The sequence below is a fragment of the Scyliorhinus torazame genome, chromosome 5 (assembly GCF_047496885.1).
Source record: "Scyliorhinus torazame isolate Kashiwa2021f chromosome 5, sScyTor2.1, whole genome shotgun sequence".
Classification (NCBI taxonomy): Eukaryota; Metazoa; Chordata; class Chondrichthyes; order Carcharhiniformes; family Scyliorhinidae; genus Scyliorhinus; species Scyliorhinus torazame.
Genome location: NC_092711.1, coordinates 302,059,227 through 302,085,328, shown reverse-complemented (window position 1 = coordinate 302,085,328; position 26,102 = coordinate 302,059,227). Strand labels below are relative to the sequence as shown.

Genomic DNA, 26,102 nt, shown 5'->3' with positions numbered 1-26,102 from the left:
AATAATGATAGCGCCCGCTGTTGTCAATCCATAACAAACTCAGCAATTCGCAGAAAAAGAGTAACGTGATGTGAGCAGTGAGGTTAAAATTCACTCTGAGATGCGCCATTGCAGCAAATCCTGGACCAAATTCCTCAAGAGAGGCCTCTGCAATTTTTCCAATGGCAACACAAATATTGAAGAAACCTCCAGCACGTTTTTCAACAGATAACATACATTATCTATCTATAACCAGCTACTTTCCAAGCTATGATATTTTCACAGGACCACTATCCTAGAAGTACTTATTTGTGCTGATAATTGTTCATCTCAATGTTTAGAAAGGCAGAACAAAGTCCCTTTATCACCTTCTGTCCCTGTCAGAGTCGCCCTGTATTGTGTTTTACTTAATTTTCTGTTGTGATAAAGGAGAACAATGGAAGCATTGAAATGATTTGCCAGGCAGTAATCTATTCAAGGAATCCTATCATAAACCAAGATAATTTAATTGCCGAAACTACAAAGGATTATCATAGAATTTACAGTGCAGAAGGAGGCCATTCGGCCCATCGAGTCTGCACCGGCTCTTGGAAAGAGCACCCTACCCAAGGTCAACACCGCCACCCTATCCCCATAACCCGGTAACCCCACCCAACACTAAGGGCAATTTTGGACACTAAGGGCAATTTATCATGGCCAATCCACCTAACCTGCACATCTTTGGACTGTGGGAGGAAACCGGAGCACCCGGAGGAAACCCACGCACACACGGGGAGGATGTGCAGACTCTGCACAGACAGTGACCCAAGCCGGAATCGAACCTGGGACCCTGGAGCTGTGAAGCAATTGTGCTATCCACAAGGCTACCGTGCTGCCCACATCCTATCAGCTTGTACGACTGTACATTTGGCAATGCAGATTTGCCCATCAAATACTCCGAGAGTACGAGAGGGACTGAGTGGATCCCTCAGAGGAAGAGAGAGAGATTTTGAAGAACAGCTGATATTGGTGGTGGTGAGTTGGGGCGGGGATGAACGACAACAAGAGCCCCCCTGGGCCACCCACAAGCTTCTTGGTGGTAGATTTTCAGGAGGTTCTGTCCCTACCCCCCGCAGCCTGCTTTCCGCAGCAGAGGCAGCTCGCTGCTATCCGCTGGCAGGATCTTCTGGTCTACAGCGCTTTGTGTGGCTTGCCTGTCTCGCTGTCGGGGAATCCGCCATGAGTGTGTCGCTTTTGGCAAGACTGGAAGCCCTCGTCGGTGGGAAGGGCTGGAAAATCCCACCCACATTGTCACCACATAGACCCAAGAGGCCTGCTTATTCCCCCCCCCCCCCCCGAGAAACGGAGAATACAGTTCACTAACTTCCCCTGATTCCTGATTAATCCGTGCCTTTCTAAGCTACAGTTGATCCTGCCTATCAGAATTGTTTCCAATAATTTTCTCACCATTGGAGTCAGAGTGACTGGGTGCACACTCTTTTTAAATAATGGCACAAGTTCACAGACCTCCAAACTTCAGGAACCCATCCTGTATTTAGTGACGATTGGAAAATGATCCTCAGAGCATTCACTAATTCCTCCCTGGCTTCCTTTAACATCCTGGGACACAATCCATCTGGCCCTGATGACTGATCCACCTTCAAGGATGCCAATCCCTCCAGTATTTCCTCTCACACTATGCTTACTGTATCTAATATTTCACACTTCTCCTCTTCAACTAGAATGTCTGCACCAATCCTCCCCTGAGTGAAGACAGACAAAATACTCATTAAGAACCTTGCCCACATCTTCTGATTCAACCCACAAGTTACCATGTACATCTCTGATAGGCCCTACCTTTTCCTTAGTTATTCTCTTGCTCTTACTGTATTTGTCGTGTGGCCACTTTAAGGGGCTGGGCTCTGTGGGCCACATGACCAGCTCGGGGCCAATTGCACAGCAGCACGTGAACCCAGGCCAATGGGGAATTTGCCCCGGGCAGTGTGGACCAGGGAGTCGACCTGTTAAGACCTGCTATATAGTGTTCTGTGCCTGTTATTTAACTACCTTTGCCGTTCATCAATAAACCCTTTGTTAACTCTGTAAGTCTCCAGTGTCTGTCTCGAGCGACCACATTGTACAGCCGTTGTGAATTGCGGGGTTAAGGAAGGAACAGTTGAGATAATATAGAAGCTCTAGAAAGAGTCAGAATTATTTAAACCATGAGTGGAAATGCCTATCATTTCTAATCAACCTATTTGACCAAGGTTTTGAGGGTTGGAGTCCCTCAAAGGCTCCATTTATTTTACCGCAAACGAGATCACAGGCGAGGACAAGCAGGTGTTACTTTTGACAAGTTTGCGGGCCCCAAACATATAATTTGATTGGGAACCTCAAGTCCCAGGAGGCATCCAACTCGAAGACCTTTGGTCAGATAGTGGTCAGATAGTGAAATTGGTTAAAGAATATGTCAACCCAAAGCCCTCCAACGTTACAAGTTTAACTCTGCAATGAGGGACCATGAAGCGTCTGTCTCAGCTTTCATAGCTAGTTTTCACCAGCTTGCTGAGCACTTTGAGTTCAGGGCCGCACTTAATGATCTGTTGCACGATCGGCTGGTTTGTGGGATCCATAACCTTAATATCCAGTAGAGGCTTCTGCTGGAAACCACAATTACATTGGAAAAGATGATCGAAATAGCTCAGGCAATGGAATGCTCTTAAAAAGGTGCCCCTGAGTTTCAAAGTGGCTGAAGGGGAGGTTAACCAGGTATGGGGCGGTATGGCCACGAGATCTGGAGCGGGATCAACAGGCACATCGCAGAATTAAGACACAAACTCAGGACAGGGCCTGAACCCAAGGAGCAGGAAGGAGCTGGGAGGTCAACCCGAATCCGAGGTAGACTGCTATCGTTGTGGGGGCATCATCTCCAGGGGTCCTGCCATGTTGGGGAGTTTGTGTGCTTCCAATGCGACCGAAGGGGGCATGTTCAAGCATGTTCCTGCATGAGGCAAATTGCCCCAATGCAAAAAAAAACCAGCAGCAGCAGTCCACAGTGCCACTGAACGTAGTGGAGAAGAGCTCTGAAGAAGAGCGCGCAGTCCAATTGAATAAGACGGCACCGATTGAAATTGTCTTTTTTTAAAATATAAATTTAGAGTACCCAATACATTTTTTCCAATTAAGGGGCAATTTTGCGTGGCCAATCCACCGAGCCTGCGCATCTTTTGGGTTGTGGGGGCAAAGCCCACGCAGACACGGGGAGAATGTGCAAACTCCAGACGGACAGTGACCCAGAGCCGGAATTGAACCTGGGACCTCGGCACCGTGAGGCCGCAGGGCCAACCCACTGCGCCACCGTGCTGCCCCTGATTGAAGTTGTCTTCAGGGTAAGTGATAAAGTCCTTAAAATGGAAGTTGCTATGGGGGCTTCGATGGCCATAGTGAGTGGATAGTCTATGCAGGAACGCAGTCTATAAGCTTGAAGAGTACGACAACCAAGCTTTCAACATACACCAGGGAAACTCTGAAGATCCTCGGAACAGCCAACACCCCAGTGCCACACAGAGGGCAGGAGGTCAATCTGCCTTTGGATGTCAGGGAAGGATGTAGACCCAGTCTGTTGGGAAGAGACTGGTTACAGAAGATTAGGCCCAACTGGCTGGAAAGGTATGAAAATATCTTCCACAAGGAATTGGGCTGGATTAAGGGCCTAAAAGGCAAGATGTATGTCAATCCGGATTTGATGCCTAAGTTCTTCAGAGCCAGACCAGTGTCAGGAGGTTGAAGCAGAATTAAAGAGATTGGAAGAGCTGGTTATAATCAAGCCAGTTCAGTTTCTAAAGTTTCTAAGAGCTCTACGCTGGGCAGCCTCACCTATTCAAAATTGGACCTCAGTCACACCTACCTGCAACTAGGGTTGGATGGGGAGTCTCAGAGTTTTGCTACAATCAATATCCACAAAGGCCTCCTCCAGTATACCAGACTGCCATTTGGCATTTACCATCTTCCAACGCAAGTTGGAAAATCCCCTCCAGGTAATTCCCAAAGTGATGATTTACCTTGATGATGTGCTAGTCACCGGCACCATATCCAGAAGAACATGGGGCCGGCGTAGAGGATGTTTTATAGAGGTTTGTGTCCACCTAAATATTCTGTGTCTGTTTATTAAATGCCTTTGCCTTTTATCAAGAAACCCTTTTGTTAACTACAGGAAGGATCCAGTGTATGTCTCGGGTCACCACGGTATTGGTAAATAGTCTTCGGATTTTATCACACAATTTACAGTGCAGAAGGAGGCCATTCGGCCCATCGAGTCTGCACCGGCTCTTGGAAAGAGCACCCTACTCAAGGTCAACACCTCCACCCTATCCCCATAACCCAGTAACCCCACCCTAAGGGCAATTTTGGACACTAAGGGCAATTTAGCATGGCCAATCCACCTAACCTGCACATCTTTGGACTGTGGGAGGAAACCGGAGCACCCGGAGGAAACCCACGCACACACGGGGAGGATGTGCAGACTCCGCACAGGCAGTGACCCAAGCCGGGAATCGAACCTGGGACCCTGGAGCTGTGAAGCAATTGTGCTAACCACTGTGCTACCGTGCTGCCCAAAGAAATCATTTTCTTTGATTTCATCTGCCAATTTGTTTTGTATCCACGCTTTGCTTTACTCATTTCCATTTTTACTAGCCCCCTGTACTTTCGAGACTCCTCTAGACTTTCTATATTATTAAGTCTTTTGTTACTGCTATTACCTTGTCTTTTCTGCTTTAACGCGGCCTGTATGTTTCTGGATAACCTCTAGATGTACCAGTGCCACCCTTTTTCTTTATATGACACTGATTCAACACTGCTTTTCCTGCTAATAACGGTATCCAGTCCACTCTTGCCAGCTCAACCCTCAACCTTGTAAAATTTATCTTTCCCCATTTTGGAACTTTTACTTCCATTCAATCTTTGTCCTTTTCCATAATGATGCTAAATCTAACTCTAATATGGTCACTATCTCCAAAATGTGTCCCCCACTGCTATTTCATCCACTTGCCCAGCTTCATTTCCTAAGCCGAAGTCTAGAATTGCGCCCTCTCCTGTTGGGCTGGTTTAATGCTTGCTAAATGAATTCTCTTGAATGCAGTGCAGGAATTTTGCACCCTCTGCGCTCTTCACACTGTTTGGATCCCCATCAATATTCTAGAGTATTTGAAGTTCCCAATGATTACTGCCCTATTGCTTTTGCACTCATAACTCTTTGACTATAAGGGGGGCCTATAGTACAGTCCGAGCAGTGTACCCCTTTATGATTTCTGAGCTCAACCCACATGGCCTCATCTGTTGCTTCATTTAATATATCGTCCCTCCTCACAGCTGTAACTGATTCTTAATGCTACACCCCCACCTTTTTACCGCCCCCCCCAATCCTGCCTGAAAACTCTATGCCAGGGGATGTTGACCTGATATTTCTGCCCCTCCTTAAGCCATGCTTCCATTACAGTGATGATATCATGCTGCCATGTGTCTCTCTGTGCCCTCAGCTCATCTGATTTATTTATTAAGCTCCAAGAATTTACATATATACCTTTTAACACGGCCAAATTTCTGTGTGATACATCTTTTACCCTATGCTCCTTCTGTCTTTCCCTCATTAATTCTCCGTCTCCCGAATTTGCCCTCAGGTTCCAATCCCCATGCCAAGCTAGTTTAAACAGCACCAGCAAATCTCCCTGCCAGCGTATTCGTCTCCATCTGTTCAGGTGTACAACATCTGGCTGGCTACAAACCCACCTTCTCCAGAACTGATCCCCAGGCCTCAGAAGCCCAATGTCCTCCCTCCTACACCAGCTTTCCAACCACAGGTTCACGCGCTCAATTCTCCTGTTTCAATACTCATTTGCACACAGGACTGGGGATGATCCTGAGATTTCTGTTCTGGAGGTCCTGTTTTTCAATCTCCTTCCTAGCTCCCTATGGTTTGCTTTCAGGATCTCATTCCCCTTTCCTACCCAAGTCATTTGTACCAACGTCGGTCATGACGTCTGGCTGATCAGACCTTCCCCAGAAGGATGTCCTGCTGCCGTTCTGTGTCATCCTTGCCCCTATCACCAGGGAGGCAACATGCCATCCTGGAGTCACTTCCATGGCTACAGAAATGCCTGTCTGTTCCTCTAACTAACAAATCCCCTATCACTGCTGCTCTTCCCCTCTTCTTTCTCCCCTCCTGTACAGCAGAGCTGCCTATGGTACACCAATCGTGGCTCTGACTGCATTCCTCCAGGGAACCGACGCTCACTGGTATCCAAAGTGAGAAACCGATTGGTGAGCAGGACCCTGGGGACTCCTACACGTCTTGGACTGCCAACCTTCACGACCCACGCCGGCCGACCTTCGCGACCCACATTTTCTCTTACCTTTAATGCGGCAGGTGTGTCTGCTTGGTCCTCGCGATCTCACTCCAATCAGGTTCACAGGAGGAGAGGGCTATGCACATATCAGGTGCAGAGTTCAGCCGGTTCCTTTGTGCTGTCTTCATTTTTGTGAGGGCGGAAAATCCAACCTTGCACATGTGGGTTGTTGTGAAGGTCAAAAGCAACAAAATGCTCGTTTTACTCAGCTCTGGATACTCCTTGGAAGTGCTATTCCACAATGCTGACAGCCTAATTGACTTGTGCTGTGTTTTTAATATGCTGTCACAGGTGAGCACAGTACGAAGTCTTACAACACCAGGTTAAAGTCCAACAGGTTTGTTTCGATGTCACTAGCTTTCGGAGCGCTGCTCCTTCCTCAGGTGAATGAAGAGGTCTGTTCCAGAAACACATATATAGACAAATTCAAAGATGCCAAACAATGCTAGGAATGCGAGCATTAGCAGGTGATTAAATCTTTACAGATCCAGAGATGGGGTAACCCCAGGTTAAAGAGGTGTGAATTGTACCAAGCCAGGACAGTTGGTAGGATTTTGCAGGCCAGATGGTGGGGGATGAATGTAATGCGACCTGGGTTAACCTGGGCTAACCTGGGGCGATGGGGTAACCTGGGGTTACCCCATCTCTGGATCTGTAAAGATTTAATCACCTGCTAATGCTCGCATTCCTAGCATTGTTTGGCATCTTTGAATTTGTCTATATATGTGTTTCTGGAACAGACCTCTTCATTCACCTGAGGAAGGAGCAGCGCTCCGAAAGCTAGTGACATCGAAACAAACCTGTTGGACTTTAACCTGGTGTTGTAAGACTTCGTACTGTGCTCACCCCAGTCCAACGCCGGCATCTCCACGTCACAGGTGAGGTGCAGAAGTGCAGTTTCTTCATTTGGAGTCAGCTGCAAATTAATAACTGATTCTGGGGTCTCAAGCTCACAGGGATTTTTCATCCACCTCAGCTCTCTCAAAATCTGAAACTTCTCCCCTGGAAAGTAGCGACAAAAACTGTTGATCAGCGTAGCCAGATACTGAATAAGACTTGCCAGTCTATTGACAGTTCCCTTACTAACACAATTTATTTTATGTGTCGTAGCAGTGTTAGGAACAATAATTTTGGCTTTGTACTCGTAATTGCCAAACCTTCAATGACTTTTGGAAAGCATCGATTCCTTCCCTTGCAATTTGAAGTTAAGTTCATTTAGAATTGAAAAGATGTCTGCAACGCAAGACATACTGAGCATTCAAGTTTCATTAGCAAATTAATCAGCCAGAGGAGACAATATCTCAAGAAGTGTCGATTTGATACCTCAGTTCGTAAACTCTGACTAGCACCCGACTCCTTAACAGTCGACGTACTTCTGTTTGGAACAATAAGTGTATGTGCTCAGCCCCATATTGGAAGACAAAGTCTCAAAAAGACTGGTATTCAGCACGTTTAATGAAATTCACAACTTTCACAATTTCTTTCAACACCACTTCAAGATTGGATGGAATTCCTTTCGATGCCAATGTCTCATGGTGAATAAAATAATGATTCCAAACAATTTCCCGATAGCTGCCACCTTAATCCTCCTCTTGCACCCTCCTCCAGGGGCTGCTGACTGCCTGGCTCGGTGTCCGCTGCTCGCACCTCCCTCTAGGTGCTGCTGACTGCCTGGCTTGGTGTCGTCTTCTTGTACTCCTCTAGGTGCTGCTGACTGCCTGGTTTGGTGTCCTCTGTTCACACTCTCCTCTAGGTGCTGCTGACTGCCTGGTTTGGTGTCCTCTGTTCACACTCTCCTCTAGGTGCTGCTGGCTGCCTGGCCCAGAGTCCTCCTCTCGCACCCTCCTCTAGGTGCTGCTGACTGCCTGGCTTGGTGTCGTCTTCTTGCACTCCTCTAGGTGCTGCTGACTGCCTGGTTCGGTGTCCTCTGCTCGCACCTCCCTCTAGGTGCTGCTGACTGCCTGGTTCGGTGTCCTCCTCACGCACCCTCTAGGTGCTGCTGGCTGCCTGGCCCAGGATCCTCCTCTCGTATTCGCGTCTAGCTGCTGCTGGCTGCTTTGTTTGGTATCCTCCACTCGCACCCTCCTCCAGGTGTTGCTGGCTGCCTAGCCAAGGGTCTGCCTCCCACACTCTCTTCTCTTATCTCCTGATCAGACTTTTCCCGTAGACCATTTTTCTTGTAGCTGTTCCAAGACAATAGTTTTCTCTTGGTCAACAGCCAGTAGTAGAAGCTATTGCTCTACCTTTTTAAAATGTTTCCCCTGCATTCCCAGTTCATTGAGAATTAGTTTAGGATGCAGGAATGTGATATATTTTTATCTCTAGAAAGGCTTTTTGACAAAAGCGCTACACAAGGGACTTTGTGCTAAAATTAAGACTAATGGCATCAAGGGGAATATAACAAGATAGATTGCAAATCAGCCAGAGATGGTTTGAATCTGGTCAATCCTTCAATAAGGTTTAGTCTCGAGGGAGGTTCACCAGAGATCTGGGCCAAGTCACCTCCTGTTCATTAACAATCTGGGGCAGAATATTGAAAGCACTGTCACGAAATTACATCCCTATTTACTGAAGGAGAGGTTGCTGAAAATGTCACAGTAAAGTTGAGAAATTTGATAGGATAAAAATAGATAAAATGAAAATACTTAAAAGGTTAGCAGTGCTTTAAGTTAGCAGTGCTTTAGGTTAGCAGTGCTTTAAGTTAGCAGTGCTTATCGAGATAGGATGCACCCAAGGTTACTGAGGAATTCAAGGGTGAAGATAGCAGAAGCTGAGGCCACAAACTTTCAATCCTCCTTAGACACGTGGATTGCAGCCGGAGGACTGGAGGATTACAAATGTTACATTGCTGTTCAGAGAAAGGAAGAGACATAAACCCAGTAACAGTAGGCCTGCCAAAGGGCTATTCTAGGTGGTGGGCAAACACGTAGAGAATATAATTCAAAACAAAATTACTTGTCACATGGAAAAATGTGGGGCGGAATTCTCCCCCCCCCCCCCCCCCCCACGCCGGGTGGGAGAATCATCGGGTCGCCCCTTGAGTCGTGCCACGCCGCCCCGGCACCCGCACGCGAGTCTCCCACCCCCCCCCCCCAAACTGGCGTGGCGAGAATCACGGCTGGCCGCTCGGAGAATCGCCGCTCGCTGTTTGTAACGGGCGAGCGCCGATTCTCCGTCCCGGATGGGCCGAGCGGCCTGCCCAACACGACAGGTTCCCACCGGCGCCGTCCACACCTGGTCACTGCAGGCGGGAACAGCGCGGGAACGCTAGAGGGGGAGGCCTGTGGGGGGGGGGGGGGGGAGGGGGATTCCTGCACCGGGGGGGGGGACTCAAAAGGGGTCTGGCCCGCGATCGATGGATTGGATCAGGAGTGGAGCGGTGAAAAAAGTAATTCTGATGCAGCGAAAAGTGCGCGGGAGGAAAGCCAAGATGGTGGCGGGTGGAGACCAGGCAGCGTGGGCGCACGAGCAGCAGGAGTTTCTCAAGCGCTGCTTCACGGAATTGAAAGCAGAGCTGCTGGAAGCCGATGAAGGCTTCGATCGACAAGCTGGTCGAGACCCAGAAGGCCCAAGGGGCGGCGATCTGGGAGGTGCGGCAGAAGGCCTCGGAGAATGAGGACGAGATATTGGGCCTGGCGGTGAAGGTGGAGGCGCACGAGGTGCTGCATAAGAAATGGTAGGAGAAGTTTGAGGACATGGAGAATCAGTCGAGGAGGAAGAATCTGCGGATTCTGTGTCTCCCAGAGGGAGTGGAGAGGTCGGATGCTGGAGCATATGTGGTCACGATGCTGAACAGGTTGATGGGCGCGGGTGCCTTCCCAAGGCCCCTGGAGCTGGATGGGGCCCACCGAGTCCAGGCGAGGAGGCCCAAGTCTAACGAGCCGCCGCGGGCGGTATTGGTGCGGTTCCATCGCTTGGTGGACAGGGAGTTTGTCCTAAGATGGGCAAAAAAGGAGCGGAGCAGCAGGTGGGAGAATGCAGAGGTCCGGATATACCAGGACTGGAGCCCGGAGGTGGCCAAGAAGAGGGTCGGGTACAATCGGGCTAAGGCGGTTCTGCATCGGAAGGGGGTGAAATTTGGGATGCTGCAGCCGGCGCGACTGTGGGTCATGTTTAAGGACCGCCACCACTACTTTGAGACGCCGGAGGAGGCGTGGACCTTTATTCAGGCCGAAAAGTTGGACACGGAATGAGGGTCGGTTGTGAGGGGAGGTCGCGGGGGCCTACTGTGGTTACTGTGCTTTGGGGGATGTTGGGGGATGTTCTTTTCTGTTCTGTATTGTTTCCTTGAGTGCTGGGTGGGGTAGGGTGAAATGGTTCGAAGTGGGGGTTTTGTGAGAGTGTGGGCGTCGGTGGGGGGAGGGGAGATGGGAGGCTCGAGGTGGGGGAGCTGGGATTAGACCGCAAAAGGGAGCTGCGAAAGAGAGGGCGGGGCCGGTTCGATGGAAAGTGGGGGCTTTTTCCCACGCTAGGGAAGGAAGGGGGCAGGGCCGGGGGGGAAGGGCGGTGTTGGAGAGGAGCGCACGCTGATGGACGGGGGTGGGAGACTACCACACTGGGGGGTCGATGGAGTGGCCGGGGTCAGCAGGAGTCAGCTGACTTACGGGAGTGCTATGGGGGGAGCGACGCAGCCAGGGGGGGAAACTGGGTTGCTGCTGCATAGACCAAAGGGGAGCTGGAGCTCGGAGAGAGAGTCGGGGCGGGGGTCTGCCGCTGGGGGGAATGGAGAGTGCGGGAGGCGCGGGCAAGTGGCTGGTCTAGAAAAGGGGATGGCTCATCGGCAGGGGTGGGAGAGGTGCGGGAAGCCCCCTAATCCAGCTGATAACTTGGAATGTGAGAGGCCTGAACGGGCCGGTCAAGAGGGCCCGGGTGTTCGCGCACCTGAAGGGACTGAAGGCAGATGTGGTCATGCTCCAGGAGACGCATTTGAGGATGGCAGATCAGGTTAGGCTGAGAAAGGGGTGGGTAGGGCAGGTTTCCCATTCGGGGTTGGACGCAAAGAATTGAGGGGTGGTGATTTTGGTGGGGAAGCGGGTGTCGTTTGAGGCACTGAACATCGTGGCAGACAATGGAGGGAGGTATGTAATGGTGAGCGGTAAGCAGCAGGGGGTGTGGGTGGTCTTGGTGAATGTATATGCCCCAAATTGGGACGATGCCGGATTTATGCGGCGCATGTTGGGCCGGATTCCGGACCTGGAGGCAGGGAGCTTGATAATGGGGGGGGACTTCAACACGGTACTGGATCCAGCATTGGACCGCTCCAGGTCCAGAACGGGTAAGAGGCCGGCGGCGGCCAAGGTGCTGAGGGGGTTTATGGACCAGATGGGAAAAGTGGACCCATGGAGGTTTGTCAGGCCCCGCGGGGGCCAGGGAATTTTATTTTTTTTCCCACGTCCATGAAGCCTACTCCCGGATAGACTTCTTCGTTATGAGCAGGGCACTGATCCCGAGGGTGAAGGACACAGAGTATTCGGCCATAGCCATCTCAGACCATGCCCCGCATTGGGTGGAGCTGGAGTTAGGGGAGGAGAGGGACCAGTGCCCGCTGTGGCGCCTGGATGTGACTTGCTGGCGGGTGAGGAGGTGAGCGGGCGGATCCGGGGGTGCATTGAAAGCTATCTAGAGGCTAACGATAATGGGGAGGTGCAGGCGGGGGTGGTCTGGGAGGTACTGAAGGCGGTGATTAGGGGAGAGCTAATCTCCACTAGGGCCCACATTGAGAAGATGGAGAGGAGAGAGAGGGAGAGATTGGTGGGGGAGATTTTAAGGGTGGATAGGAGATATGCCGAGGTCCCCGAGGAGGGACTACTCAAGGAGCGACAAAGCCTCCAGGCCGAGTTCGACATGTTGACTACCAAGAAGGCAGAGGTGCAGTGGAGGAAAGCGCAAGGGGCGGTGTATGACTACGGGGAGAAGGCTAGGCCGGAGGTTGGCACATCAGCTTCGGAAGCGGGAGGCAGCGAGGGAGATTGAGGGAGTTAGGGATAAAGGGGGGAACACGGTGCAGAGTGCGGTGGGAATAAATGGGGTATTTAGTGACTTTTATGAGGGGCTGTATAAGTCTGAGCCCCCAACGGAGGAGGGGGGGGGATGCGTCGATTTTTGGATCGACTGAGGTTCCCGAGGGTGGAGGAGGAGCAGGTGGCTGGGCTTGGGGCATCGGTAGGGCTGGAGGAGCTGACTAAGAGGCTGGGGAGTATGCAGGCAGGGAAGGCACCGGGGCCAGATGGGTTCCCGGTGGAATTTTACCGGAAGTACATGGACCTGCTGGGCCCTCTATTAGTGAGGACTTTCAATGAGGCGAGGGAGGGTGGGGGCCCTACCCCCGACGATGTCCAGGGCGCTGATCTTGAAGCGGGACAAGGACCCATTACAGTGTGGGTCGTATAGGCCAATCTCTCTCCTCAACGTGGACGCAAAGCTGTTAGCGAAGGTGTTGGCTACCAGAATTGAGGACTGTGTCCCGGGGGTGATTCACGAGGACCAGACGGGTTTTGTTAAGGGAAGGCAGCTGAATACCAATGTGCGAAGGCTCCTGAACGTAATCATGATGCCTGCAGTGGAGGGGGAAGCGGAGATAGTGGCGGCGATGGACACAGAGAAGGCCTTCGATAGGGTGGAGTGGGGGTACCTCTGGGAATTGTTGAGGAGGTTTGGGTTCGGGGAGGGGTTCATTAGTTGGGTTAGGTTACTGTACGAAGCCCCGGCGGCCACGAATCGGAGGAGGTCGGAATGCTTTTGACTGTACCGGGGGACGAGTCAGGGGTGCCCCCTAACCCCCTTGCTATTTGCATTGGCAATTGAGCCTTTGGCTATGGCTCTAAGGGAGTCCAGGAACTGGAGGGGGCTGGTCCGGAGGGGGGAGGAACACCGGGTATCGCTGTATGCCGATGACCTGTTACTGTATGTGGCAGACCCAGTGGGGGGGATGCCAGAGGTGATGCGGATCCTCAGGGAGTTTGGGGACTTTTCCGGGTATAAGCTCAACGTGGGGAAGAGTGAGCTCTTCGTGGTACACCCAGGGGACCAGGGAAGGGGGATAGACGAGCAACCGCTGAAGAGGGCGGAAGGGAGTTTTCGGTACCTGGGGATCCAGGTGGCCAGGAGCTGGGGGGCCCTACACAAGCTCAACTTGACGAGGCTGGTGGAGCAGATGGAGGAGGAATTTAAAAGGTGGGATATGCTGCCACTCTCCCTGGCGGGTAGGGTACAGTCGGTGAAGATGACAGTGCTCCCGAGGTTCCTTTTTATATTCCAGTGCCTCCCCATCCTGATCCCTAAGGCCTTTTTTAAGCGGGTCAGCAGGAGCATCATGGGATTTGTGTGGGCGAAAAAGACCCCAAGGGTGAGAAGGGTGTTTCTGGAGCAGAGCAGGGACAGAGGAGGGTTAGCGTTACCTAATCTGTGTGGGTACTACTGGGCTGCCAATGTGGCGATGATACGCAAGTGGGTAATGGAGGGGGAGGGGGCAGCGTGGAAGAGGCTGGAGATGGCGTCCTCTGTGGGCACGAGTCTGGGAGCGCTGGTGACAGCACCGCTGCCACTCCCGCCGACAAGGTACACCACGAGTCCGGTGGTGGTGGCGACTTTGAAAATTTGGGGGCAGTGGAGACGCCACAGGTGGGAGGTAGAGGCTTCGGTTTGGTCTCCGATCCGGGATAACCATCGGTTCGTCCCGGGGAGAAAGGATGGCGGGTTCCTGAGCTGGCACAGGGCAGGAATTAGAAGGATGGGGGACCTGTTTTTAGATGGGACGTTTGCGAGCCTTGAGGAGCTGGAGGAAAAATTCGGGCTTCCCCCCGGAAATGCCTTCAGGTACATGCAGGTAAGGGTGTTTGTAAGACGGCAGGTGAGGGAGTTCCCGCTGCTTCCAGCACTCAGGATCCAGGATAGGGTGCTCTCGGGGGTGTGGGTTGGAGAGGGCAGGGTCTCGGCGATCTACCAGGAGATGCACGAGGAGGAGGAGACCTCGGTGGAGGAGCTAAAGGGTAAATGGGAGGAGGAGCTTGGGGAGGAGATAGACGAGGGTGCGTGGGCAGACGTCATGGGTAGGGTTAATTCTTCCTCCTCTTGCGCCAGGCTTAGCCTGATACAATTTAAGGTTCTTCACAGAGCAAGGCTGAGCAGGTTCTTTGGGGTGGAAGACAGGTGTGGGAGGTGCTCGGGGAGCCCAGCAAATCACACCCACATGTTCTGGGCGTGCCCGGCGCTGGATGGGTTCTGGAGGGGTATTGCGAGGACGGTGTCTAAGGTGGTGAACACCCGGGTTAAGCCGAGCTGGGGGTTAGCACTATTTGGGGTATTGGATGAGCCGGGAGTGCAGGAGGCGAAAGAGGCCGGTATTCTGGCCTATGAGTCCCTGGTAGCCCGGCGGAGGATTCTGCTCCAGTGGAAAGATGCGAGGCCCCCAAGCGTGGAAGCCCGGATCAGCGACATGGCAGGGTTCATTAAATTGGAGAGGGTAAAATTTGCCTTGAGAGGGTCTGTGCAAGGGTTCTTCAGGCGGTGGCAACCGTTCCTAGACTTTCTAGCAGAGCGTTAGGAGGTGGTCAGCAGCAGCAACCCAGGGGGAGGGGACAGGTGTACTTTGTGTTTTCTACTGTGTTTATTATTGCTTAATGGGGGGTTTGTATGTTGGGGGAATTTGTGATGTGGTTGTAAGATGTTTATTTATGTGTTCTTTGTTTTTCTTTTTTCTGTGGGGGGGGGGGGGGGTTGTTGAAAATAGGTAAAAATTTGAATAAAAATATTTCTAAAAAAAATAAATAAAGGCAAGTATACCATATGCCTTCTTAACCACTTTATCCACCTGCTTTGCAACCTTAAGTGACCGGTGTACATGCACACCAATGTCCCTTTGCTTACCAGGATCTTGCTGTTCATCATATAATCCCCTGTCTTGTTTGTCCTTGAAGGTCTTGGAAGAGAGTGCAGAGATTTGCTAGAATGGTATCTGGGATGTGGAATTTTAGTTATGTGGTGACTAGAGAATGAGAATGACATTTGTCGGGCTACAGCAGTAGAGTGGAACAAGGGGACTGATTGGATTGCTCCACAGAGCGCTGGCATGGAGCCGATGGGCCAAATGACCGCCTCTGGTACCATTTTGACCCTGTAAATTGGGCCTGTTCTCCTTATAGCAGGAATTAAAGGAGAGATTTAATGCAAGTGTTCAAGATCACCAAGGGTTCTGTTCAGAGCAAATAGGAGAAGCTGTTTCCAGTGATTGTGGATAACACTATGACAGCACTTGACAAAAGAACCAGAGGGGAGATAAAAGGCTGTTTTTAGACACAGCTGCTAATTGTTCTGGAATGTACTGCCTGAAAGGGTGGTAGAAACACATTCAATAGTAGCCTTAAAAAAGGAAATTAAATAAATACTTAGGGCAGCAAAATTTGCAGGACTTTGTAAAGGGATTCTGCTTTTCCCAAAGAGCTGAAACAGGCACAATGGCCCAAATCTAGGGGTAGAATTCTCTCAAGGCCCCGCCGGTGGGTTCAATGATGGGCAAGAATAAATTTCACGCCAGCGTCAATTTCCCGCAGGATCTTCTGCTGGTGCCCACCATGGCAGATCGGAAAACCCGCTGGTGCCCACCATGGCAGATCGGAAAACCCGCTGGAGGCCAACATGACACTAATTTGCATCCCACAATTGAGATGCAGATAGAGGCCCGACCAGAATATCCCCCCATTCCCAATTCTCCGTGACACCAGCATGAATGCACACTGGTCCAGAACACGTCTGGAAAACATGGTGCGCAGAAGTCAGGACTCACCCGAACAATATCGGGGTTTTTTCCCAGAGTTCAGGATGCAGGCCGCCCACAACCCTGGAGAACACATCACTGGAAGGAGGGAGAACCTACAGGTGGATCTTCCAATTTCGATGTCATGAGGAGGTTCAGCTTCTTGCCCGAGAGTGTTCCTGGAGGTCCATCTTCTTTTTCAGGAGGTCCATCCTCTTTCTTGAACGGTGGGTCAATGATGCTGGGTGCCTTTTCAATAGGGCAGCCACAAAATACAGCGCAAAGCTCCCTGGTGCATACCTAATGCGGTCGGGACGGGAAAATATGGCATGGTTTCTTGCCAGTCTGTGGCGGGAAACATTCAAAATTCCCGCCCTGCCATAGAACTTCGTCCCACATGGGTGAATTCCACCAAAGTTTATGCTCGACACAAAATTGGGATGTAGACTAAATAACTTTTGAGGATGAAATCAATAAGAAATGGATCTGGACCGAAATAGGGCCAGCTGTAAACACATGCACTAAATTTATGTCCCTAGCTGTACAGAATTATGAGCTGGAGTGTAATAGGTGGATGCAAGTCAAAGATGGCAAGCCTGAAGTGACTCCAACTGCGACAGAAGGTAGGCGGCTACAGGGCTGTATTGTTCTGTATAAAACTGGGGGCATGTTAATGAAAGGCTTTGGTCTGGAGTATTGTGTACCCGACGTTCCCTCCACTTCAATGAGGACATTTTAGCTTTGGTTTCGAAAAGGACAAGAATGACTGGAAGTGCAAATACTTCATGGACGGTATTTCACATTCTCCTGCAAATGGGTTTTTAGGCAGGGTGGGGAGGGTGAAACAGATGGAATAGGCTTCCCACCTGCCTCAACCCCACAGCAATTTTGCACTGGGGCGGGCATGGCCTCCAATGGGCCGTCTCCCATTTTTTTTTTTCCCCTTGCCCCCAATTGAGGCCCTTAAATGGCCAATTATTGGTAATGTACGGGCTATTTCCCAGCAAGCCTCAATTTGTAGGCTGGCGAGAGAATTTCCCTGGCACGGGGGAAGCCTGAAAAAGATGAAGCTTAGACTGTGGGCAGGAATTGGGGGGAGTACCTCCATCAGAAGCCGACTTCTAACTTCAGTCGCTCAACCTTAAGCTCCGGTGGTCACAAGGCCTCCCTCCCCGCTACTGGCCCCTCCCCCAACACCCCAATCGCCCAATTTCCCTTCCCAACCCTCCCCACAGTGGGACCCTGAATACGTATCTTTGCGTTCAGTCCTGGGGCTGTCATCTTCATGCATTTCCTCTTCTATCCACTGCAACTCCTGTCGCTGCAAGGACTAGGAGCTTTCGGCCAATCAGATTGGCTGGTAGCTCTCCAAGGAGGGATGTCCTCCGCAGAGATGGGCAGAAGTCCGGCCTGCAGCCACCTGATGCTCATTCGAGTGACAAAAGGTTGAGGGGGCAGGCGGGGACACCAGGGATGTGTTCGGTGCTGACTCTTTGGAGAGGGCCGGTAAGAAACCCTGCCATCCGAAATACACTGGCCCATGCCTTGGGTTTGGCTTTGTTAGAGAGATGTTGACTGAGATCTGACTGAGATCCATAAAGCTATTGAAAGGCATGGATAGCATTCAGCTAGATAGACTGAGAAAAAGGTGTTGGCTAGAACTGGGGAGGGTGGAGGAGGGAGAAGAAAGGAAGGGGTTACGGGGATGAGTGCAGTAAGCATTGGGCTGAAGTATGTATAGTTTTGACAACCTTTTCTCATTCACTGTATATAAATGAACAAATCTATAACACAAAATAAAACCTGGCCTCTGAATACCTCCTGTCCACCCGCAGAACCTCATCCAACAACCTCGTCATTTCTGCTCGTTCCACCTTTTCCCTCCCCGCTAATCACTGTCTTGAGCGCCTCCCATAACATGGCGGCCAAGACCTCACCCGTATCGTTCAGTTCCATGTAGGACACCGGTAGAATCGCAGCTTGGATACCAGTAGAATCCTTCTTTGCACATTGTGAAGGGATCATTGCCTGTCAGTTTAACATGTCAACTTGGCCAGTGCCTTTTCTCTGTAATTTCAATTTCAATTGTGGAGATTGAATTTACAGTGTTTTGTCCATCTCCCGCCCCCCTGCCGCCGAGGCAAAACTCTCAAGTAATCATGGTATAAATGCTGTAATAAATCTAAGCATTGGAGCTTGAGAGCCCCAATGTTCAGTTGGCTAGACTGTGCTGCAGAATGACGGCAATGGTGTGGATTCAGTCCCCAAACCGACAATGGTGGTTCATGGAGGTCTTGTCCCATGCTCGATGAGAAGTAATGCCCCTCAAGCTATATAACCACTTGTCCCTCTCTAACAAAAAGAGATGCCTATGGTCCCTCGTGGCTAATTATCTGGGAGCACCAATATGTGATGTGGAAGATAAAGAAGAATAGGTTCCCTAGAGATCTCAGAATGTCATCTGTATAAAGATGAGGACAATGACCAATAGAAGTGCAAACTGTGACAATTAATCACACTACATCCGAAGGAAATGGCATTGATTGGGATTAAATTATAAAGGGTCCTCAGAATTGCAGAAAATTGGGTATCACCAAACAGTAAATATTTTTAGGTAAATTAAAAGTTTAAAAAGAGACTGTGTGGAACAATTAATTTTAAAACCTCATCATTAAAATTGAAGGTTTCAATTTACCATTCAGTCAATCCACTTGTCTGAATAGGTACCCCTACACTGCTCTCAAAGACATTATCACAAACCAGGGCTGTGTCATCACCAAATTGCCACATTCCTTTACGATGGATACAACTTCAGTAATGAGGATAGATTGGCTGAGCTGGAACCAGCGAGCAGAAGGTTGAAAGGAGATTTGATAGAGATGTTCAAGATCATGAGGGATCTGGATAGCGCAGTTAGAATAATCAAAATACTGCAGATGTTGGGAATCTGAAATAAAAACTGAAAATTCTGGAATCACTCCGCAGGTCTGTCTGGCAGCATCTGTATGGGTGGAATTTATTCAGGTGACATGGGGTCTCCATTGGCTAGAGAGCTGGCGAGAGCCTGGCGTTGCCCCCTTTGGGGGAGGCTCGCGGTATTCAGTGCCAGTCAGGCACTTAAGTGGCCAGCTATCCAGACCCCGGGGACAGAAAACTCCACCCCTCCAAGAGCTAGTGGCCAATCAGAGGTGGCAGGATATGGCCCATAAGAGGGCATCAATTGCCCATTTATGGGTCTAATTGGATCGGGCCGGGAAGGCTGTCCACGAGGCTCCCCGCCCAGACTGGGGCAGCCCGCGGGAAGGCAGCCAGGTTATCACTGTGTACCCACCTGGCACCCTCCTGCCTGCTTATATACCCCCTGCCTCCAACCCCGCCTCTGACAAACTTAGGCATTGAATTACACCCAATGTTCCAGGTCTGTGACCTTTCACCCGACACTGCCAGTCCCGCTGAGCATTTTCTGTGTTTTGATTTTGTTACTTGTGGGGAATGAAGGAAATCAGGAATGTGGAAGAGGCCAGAATTAAAGGAGCCCAGAGATCTTGGGGCTGGAGGAAATTTCAGAGGTAGGGTGGGCCGAGGAATTTGAAAACGAGGATGAGAATCTTAAATTTTTCCCCCATAAACTTAGAGTACCCAATTATTTTTTTCCCAATTAAGGGGCAATTTAGCGCGGCCAATTCACCTACGGCAAATCATTGGGTTGTGGGGGCGAAACCCATGCAGACAGGAGGAGAATGTGCAAACTCCACACGGGCAGTGACCCGGGGCCAGGATCGAACCCGGGTCCTCAGCACAGTGGGGCAGCAGTGCTAACCACTGCGCTACCGTGCCGCTCTAAGAATCTTAAAATTGAGGCACTGTCGGGCTTGGTGCCAATACAGGTCAGCGAACAGAGCGGCGTTGGTGAATGGGACTTGGTATAAGTGTATGACTGCTCATGCTTTAGACTGGAAAGTACAAGTGCTAAACGGAGAAGAGTTAACACACATCAAAGCAGAAATTAAAATGTACAAACCAAGAGATTAAAGTGAAACCCACCGGCCACACTTATAAAGGTCGCAACAGTAACAGGTATTGCTCTTTATTTTCAGTATGCAGGGAGCACTCGAGTGACTCAGGCACGTCACCTATTGGAAAGAAGAAATCCAGTCATCTGACATGATGTAAAAACATTTCATTTCTGTATTTACCCTCAGAGAAAAAAGAAACCAACTGACCCTATTTGACATTACAATGTGCAAATAATTTCCTTCTATGTTCGGTCAAACACAGTCCCGTACATTTTGAGCCTGAAGTCTTTTCAAAGTAGAAGCCGGAGCGGGCCTTGTGGGCCTCAAGCCTGCTCCGCCATTTCATAAGATCATGGCATTGTTGTAAAATTATAAAAAATCTTAAGAAAAGGAGGGGAGGAGGCCATTTGGCCCCTTGGGCCTGCTCTGTCATTCAAGAAGATGAGGACTGATCTGATTGTGGCCTTAGCTCAATCTCCCATTTCCCACTTGACCCCATTTCCCTCGATTCCCTTAGAATTCAAGAATCTATAGATTGCAGCCTTGAATATTCACATTGTTTGAGTATTCACAGCCCCCTGAGGTAATTCTAAAGCTTCGCAAAGCTCAAGTAAAGAAACCTCGCCTCATCTCGGTCCAAAATGGACAAGCCCTTATCCTGACATTATGCCCCTTGTACTCAGCTCTCCAGTCAGGAAAAACCTGTGGTTTCGCAATATCAATAAATGCAGCCCTTTTTCTGACAATCAGATTGAAATGTGCAACAGAAACTTGGCTGGGGCTCTGGCTGAGATAGTTAACGGGTACAAATTGCAACAAAACGATTCGCACTGATTAAAATTGTTCATTCTGGAGTCTAAGTCTGGTGGTAAAATTGGTCTGATTCCTGCTGGATGGTGGGAATGCTGAAAATGTGCAATGTTTCTGTTCAGCTCATTAATTGGCGGATCTTGTGGTGGGGCAGGCAGAAGGTCTCCCACCCTGCCATTCGACACCTCATAGCACCCAGACAATCACCCAGGGCAGGCCAGGAACTCCGCATTTCTCCTCCAGAGTCCATGGGGTCACAGCTCTTCTGCAGAAACTCGCAGATGTGAGCAATCACACCCTGGGACATACGAGGGGGCCACCGGCATTGCCTTCTCGTCATCTCTAGATAATAACACCGCTGGTGATACACCCACGGTCAGGTCAATTCTCATCATCACGGTGGTCCATGCCTCCCAGCATCTTGACCTTCTGAAAGCCCCACTACCTCTTGTTGTTCAACCCTTGCTCCTCATGACCCTGTGCCAACTGGTGATTGGCCCTCCTGCTCCTCATCTCAATGAGAACCATTACTAAGGCAGGGTTGCCTGGAGTCCGCATCATCGACGCTCAGTGGATGTGTGAATGAACTGAAATAATACATTGTGCACATGTCCTTTACAGGTTTCCCTCCATCTCAAAGCCAACAGGCCAGTGCTAAGCCTTTCGCATGGCCTCCATCTAGTAATGGCATCCCCATCCCACCCCTTCTAGGTAAAGGACATCCTGGAGGAAGCGTTGGGTGTTCCTCCTGTTCATACATGAATGCATATGGCAACACTGCTCTTTGACTAGGATGATGAGAGCCAAGTCCAAGAAGCTTCACTGATATTTTTCCACTTGTTTCCACTATCCTCGAAACGCTATAGAGTGACTGCCTTAGCAGCGCAGAAAGACTAACTGCATGGTCCTTGTCAGCCATGATCATTCACCTGGGAGAATCAAGCTTTGGAGTCACAATATTGGCTGCCCTCCACCAGTTGTGCCCCTTTTCCGCCCTCCCTTGATTCATCCCTGTCTCTGGCAGCTGCCGATGGGAAATTACACCCAATGAACAGCAGCTCAACCTCTTGCTGGGATCTCGATGTTATGCGACCCATGGGTCAGGGGCAAACTTGCTGTATTGTGGCCTTCAGCACAGTGGACACAAGCAAACATCTTTAACATCCAGTTGCCTCGTTCCCCCCAAATCACTACAGGCCCACCCGATATCATCATTCCTCTCCCCTCTGTCACCATTGAACCTCCCCCCTGGTTACCCTGGATACTATCGCGACCCTCAGAGACAACGGCCATTACCGTCCCCATGACCACCCTGACCCTCTCCTCCCATTATCCTAACCACCTGACTTGCCCCTATCTGTAACCCACCCGATGAGACCTTCACCTATCAGACTCTCACCCGGAGCCTGCACCCAATCGTATCTGACTTCCCCCTCTGGCTGTGACTGTTCCTCCTGTCGCCAGTGCCCTGCATCTCCACCTTCCCAGGAGATTCTCTTCCCCTTTCTCGGGCACTCTCCCCACTCATCCACCATAAGCCTGCCTCCCCCGTCCACCCGAACGCCAGCCCCTTCCGCCCCCACTTCCAGTCTTCGCCAGCCTCGCAGGTCGGGCCTTGGCGCAGCGTTTGCTAATAGTACTCGAGGGAACCTCTGTGAGGTTCCCAGGCAGGTGAAAGCCACATCAATGGACCTCAAATTCGTGGAGGTGAAATTCACTGGGTGTACGCCACCTAGATACAGTTGCGAAACTGAACGTTCTAATTTCCGACCCTCAATTTGAAGGGTGAACGTAATTCGGGCGAGGTGGCCTTTTAATGAGCATGCATGAGATGTTAATTCATGCAAATGAGGTTCCTGTTCATTGGGGTGCCTTTAACCCGCCTTGAATAGCAGGAAAACTAAATTCCAACAGTTTATCCCGCCATCGGCAAACAGTTTTTTTTAACACCCCAGTGTGTTTCGTGCCTGTCCATCACCACTTGTGAAACTATCTCAGAGTCATCACTACTACATCACTATGTAGTGAAGGTCATGTAGTAGTTTTCAGTATGAACCAGGACAAAGCTCAGAAACAGCAGCCACTGGAGTCGGCCATTTAGCCCATCGTGGCTGAGAGCTCTTCAGCTGGAGCTAACCCCCCTGAATCTACTCCCCAGGCCTTTCCCATTGATCTTTGCGATATGTGCTTTACAATTGCTTATCCAGTTCCTTTTTAAATGACGGTTCTGATTTTCAGACTGTATATAGAGGGGTGGGCCCCCTCCCCTGGGACAATGTAGGATTCTTCCTAATCTCCATTCTTCAGAAACCAGGAACGTCGTCACACCACCGGAGTGTGTGTGGCTGGCGCTACAACCTACGATTCAGTTTATTGAAAACTGAAACAGTAACTAACGTCCATAACACAAAGAAAATAGATTTACCAAAAATTGAACCCCACCCTCTTGGAGTCTCCACATGTCCCCCTCTACAATGTCTATATTGCAGTATAACTGGGAGAATTGATCAATGGGCCGGAAGTGCTCATACTCAGATCAGGCAGAGCTGCCTGTTAAAACAAACTTAGAAGGAATCAGATCACTTCTCAGAAAAGGTCTTGAACCTTCCAAGGCAAAAATCTTAGCAAGTCCTTCCTCTCGGTGTGACAATCAATGAAAACATAAGAAATCAGAGAAGGCCATTCAGCCCCTCGAGCCCCTCATTCAATGAGATCACAGCTGATCTTTTTCTTCAACAACGTTTTCCTGCACTAATGGGGATGGGAAGCTGGTGGCGAAGTGGTAATGTCGCCAGGCTAGTTACCGTAGAGGCTAAGGCTTCTGTTCTGGGGTCAGGGGTTCAAATCCCATCACAGCAACATTGGGGGCGGCACAGTGGCACAGTGGTTAGCACTGCTGCCTCACAGCGCCAGGGACCCGGGTTCAATTCCGGCCATGGGTCACTGTCTGTGTGGAGTTTGTACGTTCTCCCCGTGTCTGCATGGGTTTCCTCCGGGTGCTCCGGTTTCCTCCCACAGTCCAAAGATATGCAGGTTAGGTGGATTGGCCCTGCTAAATTGTCCCTTGATGTGCAGGTTAGGGTACTGGAATAGGGGGAAAGTGGGTATGAATAGAGTGCTCGTTTGAGGGGTCAGTACAGACTCAATGGGCTGAATGGCTTCCTTCTGAATTGTATGGATTCTATGAAAAAGGGATTCTGTAATCCCGTATCCCTTGATGTTTCTAGTAATTAGAAATATATTGATTTGGACTTCCGGGTGCGGCGATGACCAGCTGAGTCGCACGTTTCGGCAGCTCCCTGTGAAACGGACTTTTGGGCTCTTGATAGGAGCCCCAACGGCAATTTTAACGGCTGAAAACACCGTGCGGTAAACCAGAAGGGTGTTCCCCCTGGACACGGATGGAAAAAGGAGAGGAAAGTGGCCGGATTGCAGCGGATCCTTTGGAACAACGGCAAGGAAGGCAAGCAGAAACCAAGATGGCGTCGGAAGGTGGCAGTTTCATATGGGGCCCTGAACAACAAGAGTTTTTGAAACGCTGCGTGGAGGAGATAAAAAAGGAAATGAAGAAAGAGTTGTTGGCCCCGATATTACAGGCGATTGAAGGGCTGAAAGAGGAACAAAAGACCCAGGAGCAGGAGCTTCGGGTCGTGAAGGCGAAAGCAGCAGAGAATGAAAACGATATACAGGGCCTGGTGGTGAAGTCGGAGATACAGGAGGCACACCAGAAACGATCTGTGGAGAGGTTGGAGGCACTGGAAAATAACGCAAGGAGGAACAACTTGAGGATTCTTGGCCTTCCTGAAGGTGTGGAGGGGGCGGACGTCGGGGCATATGTGAGCACGATGCTGCACTCGTTAATGGGAGTGGAGGCCCCGACGGGTCCGTTGGAGGTGGAGGGAGCATACCGAGTTATGGTGCGAGGATCGAGAGCAGGAGACATAGTGGTGAGATTTCTCCGTTTTAAGGATAGAGAAATGGTCCTTAGATGGGCGAAGAAAACTCGGTGTAGTAAATGGGAGAACGCGGTGATCCGCGTCTATCAAGATTGGAGCGCGGAGGTGGCGAGAAGGAGGGCGAGCTTTAATCGGGCCAAAGCGGTACTTCACAAAAAAAAAGATAAAGTTTGGAATGCTGCAACCGGCAAGACTGTGGGTCACATATCAAGGGAGGCACCACTACTTTGAGACGGCGGATGAAGCGTGGACTTTTATTGTAGAAGAAAAATTGGAATGATTGGACTACGAAAATGAACGTTTGGACAAAGTGGTGGGACGAGTGGGGGGGGGGGCGAAGAGGGATTGTATGATTAATCCTGCGGTATGGTAACTTTTCTTTCTCCCACAGGTGGTGATGGGGGGAGGTGGGGAGGGAGAGGAGATGGGGCGTTGGCCATGGGAGGCGGGGCCGAGGGAGAGGCGCGGGCTTGGTTCCCGCGCTATGATAATTATGGCGGGAATAGAGAAGCAGGAAGGAGGGGGCGCCGCACGGGGCGAGCCGTGATCACGGGGGGAAGCCGAGGTCAGCCAGAGTTTGCTGACTTCTGGGAGCAACATGGGGGGAGTAATTACGCTAGCGGGGGGTCTAGCGGGGGGGGGGGGGGGGGAGGGGGGAATTACTGGGTTGCTGCTGCTGGGGAAAGGGGGGAGTGGGTACGGGAAAGGATGGGCGGGGGGGGGCACCGTCTGGGAGAAATACAGCTGCGTGGGAACTGGGCGAGAAGCTGGAAAAAGATGATGGCTAACCGGCAAGGGGGGGGGGGGGGGGGGGGGGGGTGGGAAGCCCCCCAACTCGGCTGATCACGTGGAACGTGAGGGGGCTTAACGGGCCGATAAAGAGGGCACGAGTACTCGCACACCTTAAGAAACTTAAAGCAGATGTGGTCATGTTACAGGAAACGCACCTGAAACTGATAGATCAGGTTAGGTTGCGCAAAGGATGGGTAGGGCAGGTGTTCCATTCGGGGCTGGATGCGAAAAACAGGGGGGTGGCTATATTAGTGGGGAAGCGGGTAATGTTCGAGGCAAAGACTATAGTGGCGGATAACGGGGGCAGATACGTGATGGTGAGTGGCAAATTACAGGGAGAGATGGTGGTGTTGGTAAACGTGTATGCCCCGAATTGGGACGATGCCAATTTTATGAGGCGAATGCTAGGACGCAT

General features: G+C 50.6%; 1 protein-coding gene across 3 annotated transcripts in view; it reads right to left on the bottom strand.

The window, feature by feature from the left end:
* The window catches only part of tmem255a (transmembrane protein 255A), a 158,988-nt gene that overhangs the window by 25,849 nt on the left and 107,037 nt on the right, over positions 1-26,102 (bottom strand). For all 3 annotated transcript variants that reach the window (XM_072505825.1, XM_072505826.1, XM_072505827.1), the window contains one exon: positions 20,158-20,246. In XM_072505825.1, the coding sequence (XP_072361926.1) occupies positions 20,158-20,246 (89 nt within the window). The remainder of the gene's footprint in view (positions 1-20,157; positions 20,247-26,102) is intronic.